This window comes from Electrophorus electricus, chromosome 13 (assembly GCF_041902795.1).
Source record: "Electrophorus electricus isolate QZ-2024a chromosome 13, ASM4190279v1, whole genome shotgun sequence".
NCBI classification, from domain to species: Eukaryota; Metazoa; Chordata; class Actinopteri; order Gymnotiformes; family Gymnotidae; genus Electrophorus; species Electrophorus electricus.
Window position 1 is genome coordinate 10591478 of NC_137509.1, and position 16156 is coordinate 10607633.

At 40.4% G+C, this 16156-nt stretch overlaps 1 protein-coding gene across 7 annotated transcripts in view; it reads right to left on the minus strand.

Annotated features, from left to right (window-relative positions):
• Positions 1–16156, minus strand: part of znf638 (zinc finger protein 638) — a 29490-nt gene that overhangs the window by 2792 nt on the left and 10542 nt on the right. For 2 of the 7 annotated variants that reach the window (XM_081725465.1, XM_081725467.1), the window contains 20 exons: positions 11243–12767; positions 10215–10276; positions 10088–10126; positions 9621–10009; positions 9291–9508; positions 7821–7976; positions 7398–7496; positions 7239–7308; positions 7102–7145; positions 6867–7001; positions 6608–6739; positions 6394–6435; positions 5649–5888; positions 4453–4581; positions 4322–4347; positions 2368–3892; positions 2205–2270; positions 1097–2128; positions 662–947; positions 241–525 (listed from right to left, as the gene is read on the minus strand). In XM_081725465.1, coding sequence (XP_081581591.1) covers positions 241–525; positions 662–947; positions 1097–2128; positions 2205–2270; positions 2368–3892; positions 4322–4347; positions 4453–4581; positions 5649–5888; positions 6394–6435; positions 6608–6739; positions 6867–7001; positions 7102–7145; positions 7239–7308; positions 7398–7496; positions 7821–7976; positions 9291–9508; positions 9621–10009; positions 10088–10126; positions 10215–10276; positions 11243–12767 — 6500 coding nt within the window. Of the gene's footprint in view, positions 1–240; positions 526–661; positions 948–1096; positions 2129–2204; positions 2271–2367; positions 3893–4321; positions 4348–4452; positions 4582–5648; positions 5889–6393; positions 6436–6607; positions 6740–6866; positions 7002–7101; positions 7146–7238; positions 7309–7397; positions 7497–7820; positions 7977–9290; positions 9509–9620; positions 10010–10087; positions 10127–10214; positions 10277–11242; positions 12768–15879; positions 16036–16156 lie in introns of those variants that run through there. The other 5 variants (XM_035520039.2, XM_081725470.1, XM_081725469.1 and 2 more) reach the window with 4 other exon arrangements.

The following is a 16156-nucleotide window of genomic DNA, read 5'->3' on the forward strand; positions in this document are numbered from 1 at the left end:
CCACAATACAATATACATATCTAGTGGGTCCTGGTGCAAGAGCTCCTTATGGTAAATTTTAACTTAACTGGTTTACTGAAGCAGTTAGGAAACCCATACAGTAAGCAAGGCAAGTGGTGTGCAAGAGATGAAAATGTCAAGGCATGTCAACATTTTCAATGTGTTTAAGGGGGCAAAACCCCTGAAGGATTCCTAATAAGTGCTTCAATACAATTTTTAAAAATTTAATGTCTCAATTACCTTTAATTGCTGCTCGCTTTTCAGTTGTAGACACTTCAGTTGTCCTATTCTCCTTGCTAGTGATCTCATTTTCGTGCACACTGACACTGGGCTTCTCCCCTGTTGTAGATGGAGCAATCGTTGAGTCCATTTTCAGATTCTGGAAGTCTGATTTGACTTCTGTGTCTATTGGTTCTATAACTGGGAGTAGAGTGACTAAGGCTGGCTCTTCTATTGTGGGTATCTTCAGGGCTTCTACTAGCTGGTCACCAGGACTCCCCTTCTTCTCCTGAGTGGATTTCCTTTCTATAGACCACCATAGGATTCAAAAGCAGGGAGGATATTGTGAGAAACTGCATTCTGCTGTATCCTAACTCCATGATACAGTGTAAACAATGCTATTTCTTTTTCACAATGTCATGTATGTTGAGCTAGCACTTACCTGAGATCTTCAAAGTTCGCTTTTTAAGCTTGCGGTCCTTCCTGGCGACAGAAGACTCTTCCTCCTGTTCCTCCTCATCTTCTGCCCCCACTTCATCCACAGTCACAAAGTTCATTTGGCGCAGTTCCTCTATGTCACAGGCTTCCTCATCTAGGCCAGACAATGTCATAGGCTCCTTTGACTTGGCTGGTGTTTCAACCTGTAAACTGGTTTGCTTGCCTTTATCCTGCCCCTTCTCATCCATCTCCTCTTCATCACCTCTTGCCTCATCCAGTGTAACAAGAGCCTGAAAAAAGCAGAGAGCAGCTGGCCTCAGGAAGAGCAGGCTGCCATAGAACATGCCAAGAGTGGCCATGCAAAAGCCACTTTAGACAGCCCCTCCTGAACTGCCCATGATTAATGATAAAGGAACAAACAATAAAAAAAAACACTGACCTCAGGGTTGAAAGAATCCTCATCTTCATCATCCTCAACAATCTCGTCCAGAGTGACCAGGCCCTGAAGTTCTTTTTCCAGCTGTTCCTCCTCAGCGTCAGCTTCATCACCTCCCACCTCATCAACAGTAAGAAGTGCTTCTGGATCTTCACCAGCCTGCCGCTTCAGCAGCTCTTCCTCTTCTGCTTCATCAGGGAAATCCTCTTCTTCTTCACTGACCTCATCAAGGGTCTCCAGTGCTCCTTTGGAGGGAAGTTCATGGAGCAAGGACGTTTTTACTTTTGCTGCCTTGGCGTCCATCTGATGGACTACAGAGTGTGAACTGTCTGACTGGTTCTCTGCAGGTGTCTCTGATTTTTCTATCTTGGAGGCCAGAAGGGGATAATTGTTTAATGAAGGGGAAGGTGAATTAACCTTGTTTGGATCAGGCAATTTATTCTCAGAGTTGTCTTTTTTGATGAGAGAGAGGTCTTCAGCATCTCTCTGAGCATTGCCTTCCTTGTCTTTATACTCATCTGGGGAAATTTCTGGAGTTGACTTTTCTGTACACACACATTCTGCCATTTTTAATTCAATTTCTGCAGCTTTTGCCTCTTGCAAGCTATCCGATGTAGCTGAATCAACTTCAGCCCTTTGAGGTTCTTCTGTTTCCACCTTTTCAAGCGCTTTCACCTCTATGACTGGATTAGCATCTATATGCTCCTCCACTGTGTTGTGCACAGTACCAATACCTTTGTGAGCTTCTGTCCCAGTCACTGCTGCTGCTGCTGCTGCTCTGGTTCTATGAGGTATAGATGCAGACACAGGCTTCTGTTTTGATCGGACAGTGGACGCTGAGCAAGAGGGGGGTTTTTCTTCCGGTGTGCATATGCTAGAGGAAGCTTTTAGGTCATTCTGAGATACTGTATGCTTGGATGGGGGCTCCGAGCTAGAAGGATAGTGTTCATCTACATCATCACCAACCTCATCAACAGTAACAAACTCATCTAGATTGAAGGGGAAGGGTTCCTCCTCCATTTCTTCTTCTTTAAACTGAAACAGACAAAATGATCAGTGAGCAACAAAACAGTATCTGATGACTAAATGACATTCATGTATTTTTCCTGACCTTTTCTGTTTTCCTTGTTTTTGAGTGACTCCTTGAGGACTTTACACTTCTGCCAGTGCTATGGCTCTGTGCAGAAACAAATAAAAGAACATTTTATTTGCATTGCAGAAGTCCTGTAGTAGAAATCTTAAATCTCTGAAGGGATACATTTGATCATTCTCACCCGGAAGCTGTCCTCCTCACTTTCCCTTGATCTCTTTGACATTGGGCTACTGTCCAGTTTGGCCTTACGAGACCCAGCAGCAGAACAACTTGATGATCCTCCGTGTTTAATAACAACATCTTCTGCACCAACTTTGCCTTTGTGTCTGTAAAATGATTCTCCTTCTGGTGATTCAGTGTCTCCATGTTGGCTTCTAGAACCAGAACTCTGGGGTTTCTTTCCCTTTTCAAATTGAGCCTTTTGGTTGTCACTATGAATTGCTTTCTTGGCTGCCTGTACATTATCTGAAGCAGTGGGTTTTTTAGAGCTCGACAAGGATTTGCCCATGACTTTCTCTGTAGCATTCTTCTCCGTCTCTGTCCTCTGCCTAGCTTCTTCCTCAGCACGCCTCAAGGAGGACTGCAAACGGCACTGATGGACTGCTGCTTCCAAAGCCTTCAAAATCTCTTGTGTAACAGGTGGAAAGTCCAATGTCATGTCATCTAATGGAACAGGTGCTGGTTGAGGCTTGACTTGATCAGAGAGCTGGCTTTGTTCAGATGGTGACAGAGTGATATCAGTTTGATTTGGTTCAATCACTTTCAAGTCATTCTCAAGTTGAACCTCACTGTCAGGCATAGTACCTTGTGGCTTTGAATCACAATGCGCGTCCTGATCAGACAGATCTATGGGGGCATTCTGAGCCTCCAAAACTACAGAGGATCCCATAATGATTTTTCCATCTTTATTATTGCCAACAAGCACAGTTTCCACTACTGATGGTGACTCATCAATTCTGTGCTCTGGCTTGTTGTCAACTTCATCCTGTTCCACAGATGTGTTCCCAGCTTTTATATCAGTCACATTCTGTGGTAGTTCCAGGATGTTTAAGGACGCTTTTTCATCATGCTCAGATGTGTTAACAGATGCTTCTGTATGCTCAGATATATTGGTGGATGCATTTTCAGTATGCTCAGTTGTGTCCATAGAGATCACTTCTTCAACTGTTACTGTAGACAAAACACTCACTTCTGACTCAAACTCCTGGGCCTCCACCATAGCTGTTTTTCCATCTTGGGTGTCAATCTGGGTATCAGTGCCAGTGGTACTTTTAAATGACGTTGTTACAGTAATAGAAGTGTCCATTTTGGACCCACTGCTTTCAGATGAAGCTGTTCCAATAGGAGAGTTGCCCAATTTAGTGTTGCTACTTTCTTGAAGTGTTTCAGAGGGTGTGATGTCCATTTTTGAATCACACTCAGAATGCTTCAATGCTGCTGCTGTTTCAGGAGTAAATGTTTCTTTAGAAGTAATAGTATCCATCTTAATATTTGCTTCATTTTCAGTTGCACCTTTCAAAGAATTAATCTCAGCTTTTACAGTGACTGGCTGAGCAGCAATGGCAGAAGGAGCATCTTTGATTGAAATTGATGTGACAGAGGGAGCTATAGTTGTATGCGCATTATTAGTAGACTTGGGAGTCTGCGCTTTGGTAGGTTTAGCTTTAGGTGGCATTTTAACGCCCACCTTGGCAGCTGGTTTAGCCCTGATGGGAAAGTGGAAAGAGGGATTGTTGAGGAGGAGGCCAAGCAGTTGAGCACCTACATGTTATGTGTGTCTACATATAATAAATACTCAAAATATATACAAAATTATTTGTAGTAGGTAAAGAATGTAATGTGGTTATAAATGATGAGAAATTTAAAATGGAGCATCTTGAAATGTATTGAACGTATCCTTAATTTTTAATAAGTCTGACAAATTAAACCCTTATTATAAATAATTCTTTAGCACACCTACAGTGAAGCTTTTAAGTAATTGAATTGCTAATTAGTACATAAATGGGAAGGAATTTTAAGAAAGCGTAAGGACAAATACAAAGTACTTCTGCGTGATAACGATAACATGAACCAACATGAACTGCATCTTTGATAACCCTAAAGCGACACTCAGCATACCATGTACTTTCACTTACCCTTTAGCATCAGGTTTCTTTTTCACCTGTAATGAACAAATATTAAAGTCAAATATAATTTGCATAATTGTACAACATTTCCAAAACTAACTACATGGGACAATAAGATTAAATACTTAAGCCAACAATACCTGATCGGTGGCCTTGGGTAATTTGGCAAGCTTGAAAGTGAGGGAATTATTCTGTACAATACATGGAAACTTGAGGAACCGACTATGCACTGCTCTGGCAATAGCAGAAGTTTCCATTTCAAAAATAATCTGAAAAGTTGAGGCAAAGAAGGAAGTGTGTTGAAACGTTATATACAAATAAAATCTACATACTGCCTCAATTGACTGGCAGTTGTGTGAGAATGGCAAAACAGTGGTGCCTGCAGAAACTACTGGAGGGTGGGGCAGTGAAAATCATGGGGATGTCAGGGTAGGCAAATCAATACAAACGGTAAAAAGATACTATATTATAGGGGATAATATATTGCATTCTGTTTAATTCCTTGGTTGATCTCATGTAGGATTCACATGAGATCATTCAAGGAATCATTAATTAACCCATCACCAATAAATCAAGGGTGTAATTTGCTTAAACATAAGTATTAATTATTAACTGAGAACAAATATGAACATATTTATATTATTTACATACATTTTCCATTCTTTGAACCAATTGAATCTACAGTAGCTTTGCAAATGTAATGTTACTAAAGGGGGCAAAGATTCCAAGCAAAAAAGCCTAGATAAAGGCTACAAAACCAGCATAAAGCCCAAGTAAACCAAAATACAAAAAACTAAAAATGAAATCCCAGCAAAAAAAAACAAAACAAAAAAAACTCAAATTTAGTTGTGTGTATGTTCATCTAAAAATGTGTTTGTGATAAGCAGTATTTGGATGTGCTAAAGTATTAGTCATATTCTGATTGACTCTTGAAAATGCTGTTCAGGACTCCACGGAAATGTTTTGGCTAAGCAGAGTGGAGGAATCTTTGGAAGCAGCACATTCAGAACTATTTAGCAAGCAAACGTAGAAATGAAAGTTACTAGAAATTGTTTAATTGTGTAAAGAAACATTTCTTAAATGTAAAATGCATTATGGGTTTACTATTTTCTGGAGAAACAGCGGCCAATGAAGTTTTAAACAAAAAAACATTCACCAGTAAACTGTAGCTATCTATAGTATAAGTGACCATCATAAGCTGTCTACATTTACCAGGTAAATTCTTAACCTGTGGGAAAAACCTGTCAGTGGGGTGGCCAGGCTACCCCTTAAAGGCAAATGACCACTTTGTCTGAATTTGTTAAGTTTACAGCATTGTTCTGTTTTACACCCTTACCCTGCCATTGAGGGGTAGAGCCTGCTTATAGGCACCAAAGCGTTTGATGAGTTTCTGAACCTCGTTGATTGCTCCAACCCCTTTGGGCACATTACCGACTATGAGGAGACGTTCAGGCAATGCTGCAAGTTCCTGGGGCTGTGGAAGAGCAGACACAATGATGGTGGGTTTGCACGCAGTCTTCCAGTCACCCTCTTCCCATTTATCGCTGGTCAATTTGGGACAACTGCTGATCAGATTCTAGGTGCAGGGCAAAGCATGGCTGTGGGAGTTAGGCTGGTACAAGTTCATCAGACACAGCAAACAGCAATGTTCCTGGGGTTTTTATAAATGTACCTGGCATCTTTACTGGGTTCAAAATGGTCTGCCACTTAAATCTCTAGCTTGCAGTGGTCTGAAACTGACCATTAATGAAGGGCTTGATAATAGCTAACAAACTGAAAAGTACAATAGAACAAATGTACAAAATGGGTGTTTCTAATAAAGTGCTTGAATGTAATTCTACATTTATAACCAGGAAGCAAGCATTCCCCATTAAAAAAAAAAAAAAAAAGCATGAGAAACATGCTAGGGTGTCGAGACTTTCCTTTCAAACTCCGGAACATCAGAAACTAATAAGAATAAGGTCAACCTTAATCAAATTCATATGTTCAGGACAAAAAAGACAACAACAACAAAAAAAGACAAAAACAAAAAACAAACAAAAACAAACAAACAAACACAAAACACGTGGCATTTTACTTACAGGCAGCTTGTCCATTCCCATCAGTACTCTGAATATTGATTCCTGGAGGAGGAAAGATAACTCATTTTAAATCTCCACTGAACCAACAGTAAGTGCAATTTCAATTACACTCTGGCCTAAAAAAAGTGTACCATGCTACAAAAGTAGAGTGATGGAAGAATGCATGTGGTATGACATGGATTCATGTCAGACACGAGTCTGAACATGCACTCACTGTATAATTAATGTCAAGAGGCTGGGTCATCATCGTGATGCTTATCTCTTTATCTTGCAGTTTGGCTGGAGTCTTCGCATAAGCATTTACCAGTGCCTCTGCCGCCTCGGTGTTGCGCATCTCGAGGTACGCCTGGCACAAAACAGATTAATTCTTTGTTCTGTACTAAACATCCCATTTGTACCATGCAAAGCCCATACAGGTTTATCTCCAATATTGACTTTGAATGCATTCGTGTTGGCCTGAATGGCATCAGTACCTTATTCTGAGTGACAGCTATGACAGGTGGGGAAACACAGCCATGGGGAATAGCGAGATTTGACAGCTCATCTTCAGTGACACCTGCTTCTGAAAGGCCAGTTATCTCAACAATATTTTTCTTCCAAGGGATCTCCTGTGGATGCAGAAAATGCCAAGAGTTTAAAATCAATGTTAAGCCTGGATCAACATTACTGAAGACTAACCTTGTGCACACACAAGAAAAAATGTCATACCTTCTTTATAACAACCACCTTGCTCTTAACAACTGGAGCCTCTCCTACAAAACAAAAGAAAGCATAATAACCCCATTGTTCTGCCCCCAGATATATAACAAATATAGTTCATACTAATAAGACAAGCTAGGGCTCACGTAGACCTTTTGTAGAAGCCTTGGCTTTGACCATCTGTTTAACTTTAGTTGACTGTGAAGTCTGTGGTGACTGACAAAAACACACACCATCCATAGGTAACAGAACTTAGTTTAGTTTATATTTATATGGACCATTGCCATCTGCTGTGATAACCATACCTTCTCCATACAAATGTCAATAAGCTTGCCATGCAGCTTTAGGGTTTTACAGTTGACCAAAACTTTGGCATCCTCCTCCTTCTCCATACACACTGACGCCTGCCAAAGTGAAATATTAATGATTAATTTTGGCAAAGCAGTCGCCAGACTAAGTGTACTTGACCAATTTTAACTTTGGCAGTTCTCATTGTTTCTGTAACTTAAATGCACGAAATGGAATCACAATGTATTAAGTGCTTTTTCCAAAAATGTTAGCTGTGTAACATTTTTAAAAGAGTCTCAACTTCATAGGTTTCCAGAATGTCTTAAGAAGTTGAAATAAAGCTGATTAACAAATAGCTTATCTTAAACTACAAATACAAATAAAATATTATACATGGCTTACTAAAGGAGATAATGTATACTGCATGAAATTCAACATACCTCTCCAATGGCTTTAAGGAAGATGGAAGTGTGAATCTTGCCAAATGGCTTAATAGCACTGATCAACTCCTCGTTGGTAGTCCCAGATGGAATGTTTTTCAATCTTAGTAAGCAGGAAGTCCCAGGACCAGTTGACATTTTCTTAGGTTTCCCATTCTACAAAACACACAAAGAAAAACAAACCTATACTGCATTGCACCTCTTGAGCACCATCAAGGTATCTGCAGGAATTGCCAAGTCAGATTTAATACTTTCAAAGACTTTTTAAATGCTACTTTACATGTAATTAAGAACAATGAATAAACCAAATTGACAAACTGACAAAATCTGACAGAAAAATATATAGCTAGCTAAATCAGGCAGACTTTGTACAAAAACAATAGCACGACATTGTTAGCAATGAATACAGATCTGTGTACCCGATATTCTCTTATGGTAGTTATAGCATAGTTAACGAGCAGGTACTTCATTGTAATGTTCAAATGTAACTAACACAGGTAAAGCAAAAGCTAATGATCTGATTTCTGAGAGGATTTCCAGCCAAATTTGCAATATATATAGCAAAGCTACAGATATAAGCTGAGTGAAACATGTTGAGATGGATAGCGCCAGATGAAAAGGCCTCAAGTTAGAACTTCTTCTCGAGTTTCAACACTGCTCGCTATTGCCTTTGGCAGTGTACATTCTAGCAAGTTGGAGCAGGACCAGAAATGTTACTTGATAAATCTGTGTTCCTAGATATTTTTTTCCCCTCATCCAGATGGACATAATTAGTGTTACAAGTTATTCATAAGAGTAGCTAGTTAGCTGATGGACTAAACTAATCTTTCTTCCAGCTGTGCGACAATGCTGGCGCTGACACTATCTCCAAACCTCTAACAAAAATGACAGGTTTACAATGTAGAAACATTAATGTGATGTGATAATAAAGTTTTTAAAAATGTCTAAGCTATCCCAGTAAATTTCTTTTTGATTGAGTAAATTTCTCTTCTGATGATGCACAAGCTTGACAAACGAACAGTTTCCTAGCTGTCTTCACTGGGTGTTCTCCGACCTAACTTAAGTATGGAAACAAACTTGCGCTACAAATCTCTTAACCAATTATATCAGATTTACAATCAGTGACTGTGACTAACTGTGTTAGTCAAAGGAATTTCATTTTCGCAATTTAATAATACGTGTCTGAATTTTTAAAAAATTATGGCCACGCAATTTCATATTTAAGATAACTGAATACTTATTAATGCCTTAAATTTCTCAAATGTAATTTAAGACAACTGTAAGGACCCGTGGGCACCTTGAATATAGGGTTAGAAATGCACAAATAAGCAAGTGCAGCTTGGTCTAATCTATGGCTTCTGTGTCTACACTCATGAAATCATACATACAAAATCCATCATTTTCTCAGCACAATAAACACTAATTCTTAATAAAATTAATACAATTTAACAAAAATGTCGCATTAACTACCTTGGAAGAAGTGGCCTTTGAGGCAGATGAGCTGCTTGGCTTGGAGGATTCACTTCGTTTGGAGGAGGGAGAGGAGGACCGCTTTGTACTGCTGCTACTCTTGACTGACAAAGAGGAGGATGTGCTCCTCTTTTTGGCCAGCTCAGCAAGGAGTGCTGGGGCCAACGACTCCACCATAGCCTTCAGAGTACTACTGCTGGTCACTGAGGACAGTTCAGCTATAGGCACAAACAATACACAGCATGTGACTTTTAAAAGAGAGTAAATAGGGGCAGGGGAGCAGAACAAATTTGGTCACACCCCTTTTCAAAATGCATGGTGAGGACTTACCTGAGGACTCAAGAAGTTTTTTTGCCAGTCTCTCACTACTGCTTGGCCTCTGCTGGCGAGGAGGACTACTTCGACGGGGGCTCGCTCTACGAGAGCTCCGTACAGGAGAGCGCCTGCTGTAGACCGGGGATCTTGACCGGTGCCCTGGAGGGGTGCGAGACCTTCGCCGGTACGGGGGTGAACAGGCACGAGTCTTCCTCGGGGGAGACAAGGACCTGCTTCGGGAACGGGAGCGCCGATACCGCCGAGGACTCCGTGACCTTGATCGGGAACGAGAACGTTGGCGGCGACTGGACGTCCCATGGTGCCGCTTCGGGCTAGGAGTTCTGGAGTAGGAATGCGAACGGGTGCGATGTTTTGGACTACGCCGTTCCAACTTTGGCTCAGTCCTGTGAAAATGTGCATTTAATTAGTTAATTTTGGAGGGGGAGGTTTACAACATTACAAAGACATCAAATCATATTCACCTGGTAACAGGAATTGCCTCAACACTCCAATCAGGATATCTACAAAAATACCCATTTTGCAATTAGTTGAAACCTCTGATACAAAGACTAATCAAAACAGAGAAAATAAATAGAAATCTTAGCTCACTGTTTTCTGAGACGCCTGCAATTCTCAATGTGAAGATTTGTGTTCTGATGTTCAATCCAATCCTGTCACCAGAAAAAAAAAAAAAAGTTTTTTTTCCCTTATTTTTTCTTTACATACATAAGTATACAACCTCAGTCTGCTACCTAAACATTCAGGGTAGACCCCAATAAAAGGGGGGGGGGGGGGCAGGGAGGGAGGGAGAAGGGGACAATAAAGACAAAACACTGCTTAACCAAATTAAATACAATAGCATGCATAAAAAGAACCTGTAATGCATATAACTGAAGTTCTAGTCTTTTCAAAAAAACTTCAAACTCTGAAACTCAGTCCTAAACCTGCAATATGTAAGTTTTTTTTAAAGAAAAAAAAAAGAGAACAAAAGTGAATCATAATTTGGAGTTTAAAATAATAGTCCTCATGCACAGACTAGATCGTACACACACAAAAAAAATCCAGATTCATAATCCAGGAAATGAGGTAAAAAAAAAAAAAAAATCAAAAAGGTCCAATTGTGGTTTCTTCTCACAGTATATCCACTTCATTTTTCATGTTCCGTGATGTTCAGTCCACATCTCGGGGCTAAAATTAGCCCCATCACCAGTCCGATCAGCGGGTGCATTAGGTCTTCTTGAAATACGCCAACAATCTTCTCTCCAACAAGAACCGAAATAACCCATGGCTGAGAAAAACCCGGCAAGTCTTCTGTTTCTTCTTTACACTTATATACTAGTCTGACGTTTACAGCACAATGTTTCTTCTAAGACTTGTGGATTTTATGGCCTATGGTTTTGGTATCATTTCACTTCAATTTAATTTACAAAAGCATAAACAACTCAACTCAACTTGATTACTTTACATTAATTATTTTTTCATTTTATTTCATGTTTATTTCATTATTACAGTTTTAGTTTATTGTGAGGCAACACACTCAAAACAATGACTCACTTCACACAACCCAGAGAATGTCGACATGAAATTTAATAACAATGTTTCATAAATGAAACTCTATGGTATGGGAATACACTCACCTTAATCTGGACACATTCTATGTTACACAGAGAGCATGTATGGGGAAAGATTCTTGGAGTAGCAGCCGAGTAATCATTCATCATGGTGGGAGTTGGCAGCCTCTTTGTTGCTGGAGCAGTCATTTGAGGTGGAGGAAATGCAGGAGGCCAGGAGAGCTTTGGACTTCCAGAGACCATGGTGGCCATTGAACCCAAGTGACCAACAGCCAGAAGTGGTGGAATCTGTGGAGGTCGACTGATGGATGGTGTGGATGCAGGCAGTCTTCCAGGGATTGTCTTGGCACTTTGCATCTCCAAGGTCTGAGAAGCAGATCGAGGATCCATTGCTGGAGTTTGCTGAAGCTTTGTGAGCATAACTGAAGCCTGGGCAGGAACCGTGGCAGTCGGTTTTTGCTGTGGGTGCTTCACTATGTCAACAGCCCGGAAGGGGGACCCAGAGACTTCCCTCCCATAGTTGGGTGACTCTTTAGTAAGGTGGTCACGTGTATAGCTGTCTGGTTTCTCATCAGGGAAACCAAGCTTACTAGAATGTCTGTAATCGATGACTTTACTTTGTCTTGCCTCAGACACCATAAGATCAGAAGAGGACCGCATATCAGGGTCGGGGACATTTCTCTTGGCCTTGCGCATGCGTATGTCACGCAAAATGAACGGCAGGTTGTCTGGAGTCAGCTGATCATCAGGGTAGTGGCTAAGGAGCTCAAGGTCCTCAATTGAGAGGTGAAAGCTTGCCAAGATGCTGCTTGCACTCTCTGAAGTATAGCGTGTAGGCTGGTGTTCAGCAGGCAGCTGGCTGTCCAAACCACTTGGCCCTCCAAAACCTGAAGACTGGAACAGCTGTGAAGAACTGGATGATTGACCTACACTTGAGGAAGCAAAAAGTTTACTGGGGGCCTGGAAACAAGTCCAGTCCACTTCGTCAGATCTTCCCGGGACGTTACTTGCTGCATAACTAGCGGTGCCTGGAGAAAGCACCTCATCTCTAATGTCTTTCCTCAAGCGGGGATCGGCTGACTTTGGCTGTTGGAGCAGTTGGGTGAGCAGGCGAACCTCCTCACGTGCTTCACGAATGTTCATATCTATAGTAGCATCAAGGGCCTGGGACACCTGTGACTGACGTTGTCCCAGAGGAAAAGTCATCTGCTGGTTTACCATCATTCCCCCACGAGAACCAGACATGGAGTCAGAACCAAGACGAGCTCCACCTAGGTCCAGACCTGACTGTGACTCAAGACCATACTGCCCGCTTACCACAGATCTTTGGCCACTCGAAAATGGTCCCCCACGGGCATTATACATTGGATGGGACATGGTAACCTTGAGAAGGTTTAGCAAGGTCAGGGCAGGTGAAGCAATAAGAGGGGGAGTTACGTTTCTGGCAGCTATCACATTCAGCTGGTGAAGCGCCAGCTGAGCCTTTATCTGGGCCAACTGGAGAGAGGCAGGGCCAAAAAGAGGTGGACTCCCAATGGTGGTCAGGCAATTCCTAACGAGGGGCACACAATTTTCCAAGAACAATGCAAAGCTGAAAAAGTTGAGGGGAAAAACATAAACAGGATTACTGGCTTGCCGTCAAGAGGTCCAGACAGAGTAACGGCAGCAAGACCGATTTTTCTTTCCCCCTCTGTCAAACACATTTAAAGTTTCTCCCTCTATTGCATCCAGAGCTAGTGTTGACCTAGCATTTCTGGTTTTCACTGAAGGGGGAAAACTGTAAGCAAACAAATTACAGAACATTTAGCATTGCTTAAGGTATAAAAATAACCTCATAAGCTGCGTGCATTGGGGGGCTTACACAAAAAAAAGATCAGTTAATTTAGCCTCAAATAGTAAGTTAACAGAATAGAAATCATTATTATTCTGTTAACATACAACTTAAGGTTTCGTGAGGTAAAACACTTTAAAGGCAGAAAGGTTACTTTTCCCAAGGCGGCCTAATCATTTGTGTAGATCTTTCTTCACAGTCAGTATCCCTGAATTCAAACAAGCTACTTTTTTAAATTCTTAAAACAGGCTGATGGCCGCACATCCAAATAGATAGCCTTCACTGAGTTGGGGGAGAGGGGGAATGACAAAGCAAGTATGTATTTAAAAACATTAATTAAGGCAACATCCTTACAAAACAAGCAGTAAAAAGGGCTTGCAAGAACTTTGCAAAACAAAAGCAGGTCAGCAACACTAATTAGATTATATTTAGCGTCAAGTGGTAAACTAAATGCCATATAGGACTGAAATATAAGTGGACATGAAACAAAAGGACCATATAATTTTAATTTGACAGATTTATATAAGATGTCTCTTTCCATTACAGAATCTAACAATACATATTGCCCTATTCTGTTACCAGTTAATTAATAAACCTTTAAAATCAACACACATTAAATTTGTCTTTAGGTAACCAAATATACCCATTTCTGCCTGGGAATTAGGTCAATTATCTGACTGCAACTATTCCACAATACAAGTTACTCTGAAGCAAACAGCACCTGACCTTACACCACTGGCACCCACGACCAGACATTAAAACCTCCACATATCCATACTCAGCATTACATACCGAGGACATGGATATCACCTTCTAATAACTATGGTCCCTTCTGGCATGGAAGGACAGCAGCACAACATGTTTTTCAAAGCATGAAATCATCATGTAACCACATGTAATTTTTATCCACGCACTAGATGTCTTTGCTAAGTGTGGTACTTCACATTGGCAACCACCCATCTACTACATACCTCAAACATTCAGAGTACCATCTGTCAGTGTCCTAATCATATTGCATTAGTTTAGATTTGAACTTGGATTAGCTCAAAAACACGTTCTAGAACAAGACATATTTCAAGTGAAGTGGATTTATCACCATTGATATGTTCTCTCCCATCCCGGCCCTCTCTCTCAGACACTTCTATTTGCTGAATGCTTAACCATGTTTGTCAAATGCTAGCATGATAAACTACAGTTTCTTAAACTGATTTTTCTTGGTTATTAGGAAAAAACATTTAGATTTATCACCCATAAGGAAGTAGGAATATTTTAAGCAAGCAAACATACAAAAGCAAAGATTAGGTTACTATAAAAAATATTTTAGCCATTAAAAAAACAAAAAAAACAAAAAAAACAAACAAACAAACATTTTAAACCCAGAGCGCAATCACGAACAGCTAGAGAGCCTATAGTTCTCTCATATTTTTATACATAAAGGACATCTTAAATACAGGTGCTCTTTGTTTTTAAAGTGATAACTTGAATTTTAATTTTTGTATAGCATGTATTTCAATTTCCTAAACTCTGTTCGATAAAATATTTGTTAAATAAAAGCAAAGCTTTCATTCACACGCGACAATTAAGAGAGTTTAAACCTGTGTCTTACATCAGTAAACAATGATGTTACCAGATGTTAAGGAATTATTTAAACTAGGGATGCCCATCTCAGGTCAAAGAGATTTAAACGCTGCAGGGCGCTAGCCATGTCAAACACCGAAGCTGGGCACACCAATTTAAAACATTTGTCCTCCAACACTGCTCAACAGTGATTTTGCTTCCTGCAGACCAATACCCGTTTATGATGTCGTTTTGCATACTGAATCCAAACATATTTTCAGGATTCTCCATCACCCGTAGTTTCCTTTTCTTCTTTTCTCTTTCCATTTTGTATTTTATGGATAAGCGTCACCAAGTAAAACGGTCCCCTCCAAGTTGAAAAAAAATGGAAAATCACATTCTAATTCAGCACAAAACGCACTACAAAAGGTCTACGTATTTTAGTTTGGGAAGCAAAAAAGACTCAAATTTTGTTTCTCGTTGTAATTATTCTGAACCGTTTTTTTTTCTCGTTGTTTCGTTAATCGCTAAAACGACACAGGCCGTTTTCCCGGACGTGGACCCAGCGATGTCCAATGTTGCCATGTCCATTAAACTGCAGCGTCACTGGTAAATCAAGTTTGTAATTTGCGACTTGGAAACTGGTCTTATGAGACTAAGAACGTCCACATCACGAATAGTTTGGCAAATATTCGTACGGTTACAAACCGTAAATGACCCTGTTTCTCATTTGTAATGATGGGTACCATTCAGTAATCTTGGTTAGCTAGCGTTAGCTAGCTAGCTACGTTGCATAGAGGTACCAATTACACTCGACATGAAACATGTTTTATATTGTAAAGAACACCGACAGTTTTCGAGACGTAATCGGAATTTTAAATATGTTGTCGATTTGTGAATTAGATTTTGGTATTCTTCGCCACTGGAACATTACCTAACTAGTTAGCGTTAGCTAGTTAACAGTGGACCTAGGTAGGTTAGCTAGCGACTGCAAACTGAAGAGCCTGAAATGCTGTGTATCAACACCTTGCTAACCAAATGCTCGTATTTGTCAAAGCCAGTTAAACGAGCATGAAAGGGCAATATACACAACCCATATTTAAACAAAACATGGATTTTGCAGGTTGAGAACACATTTGTAGGCCTATGTGTGGCCTACTGGACAAGCGTAACCCATTTAGCTACCGCTACGAGACGGCATTTTTGATGATGATGATGATGATTATTATTATTATTGCATTATAGACATTGGTAAAGAACATCTCCGAATGGACAGCTTGGTTACATTTGTCCTCTGACTACCATAAAAACATACCTCGTGTTTAATATCTAAGTTGATGTGATGGAACAAGCCTTCGTTTTAAGTCACTTGATACTCAAATTTCTCGTACGCTCAGATTCTTGGTAGCTGCTCTTCGCCCACACTTCCGCCCTAGCGCTTCACTGTTGCCTCCGCAGACCAGATCGAATGATCTCAGAACCAAACGAAAGCCGATTCAGACTAAGTAATGGAGTAACTATGTTTATACGCTTAAGAAATAAATACCCCTCACCTTCCAACGAACTCTTTGGGTAAGTACAATTTAAAGATA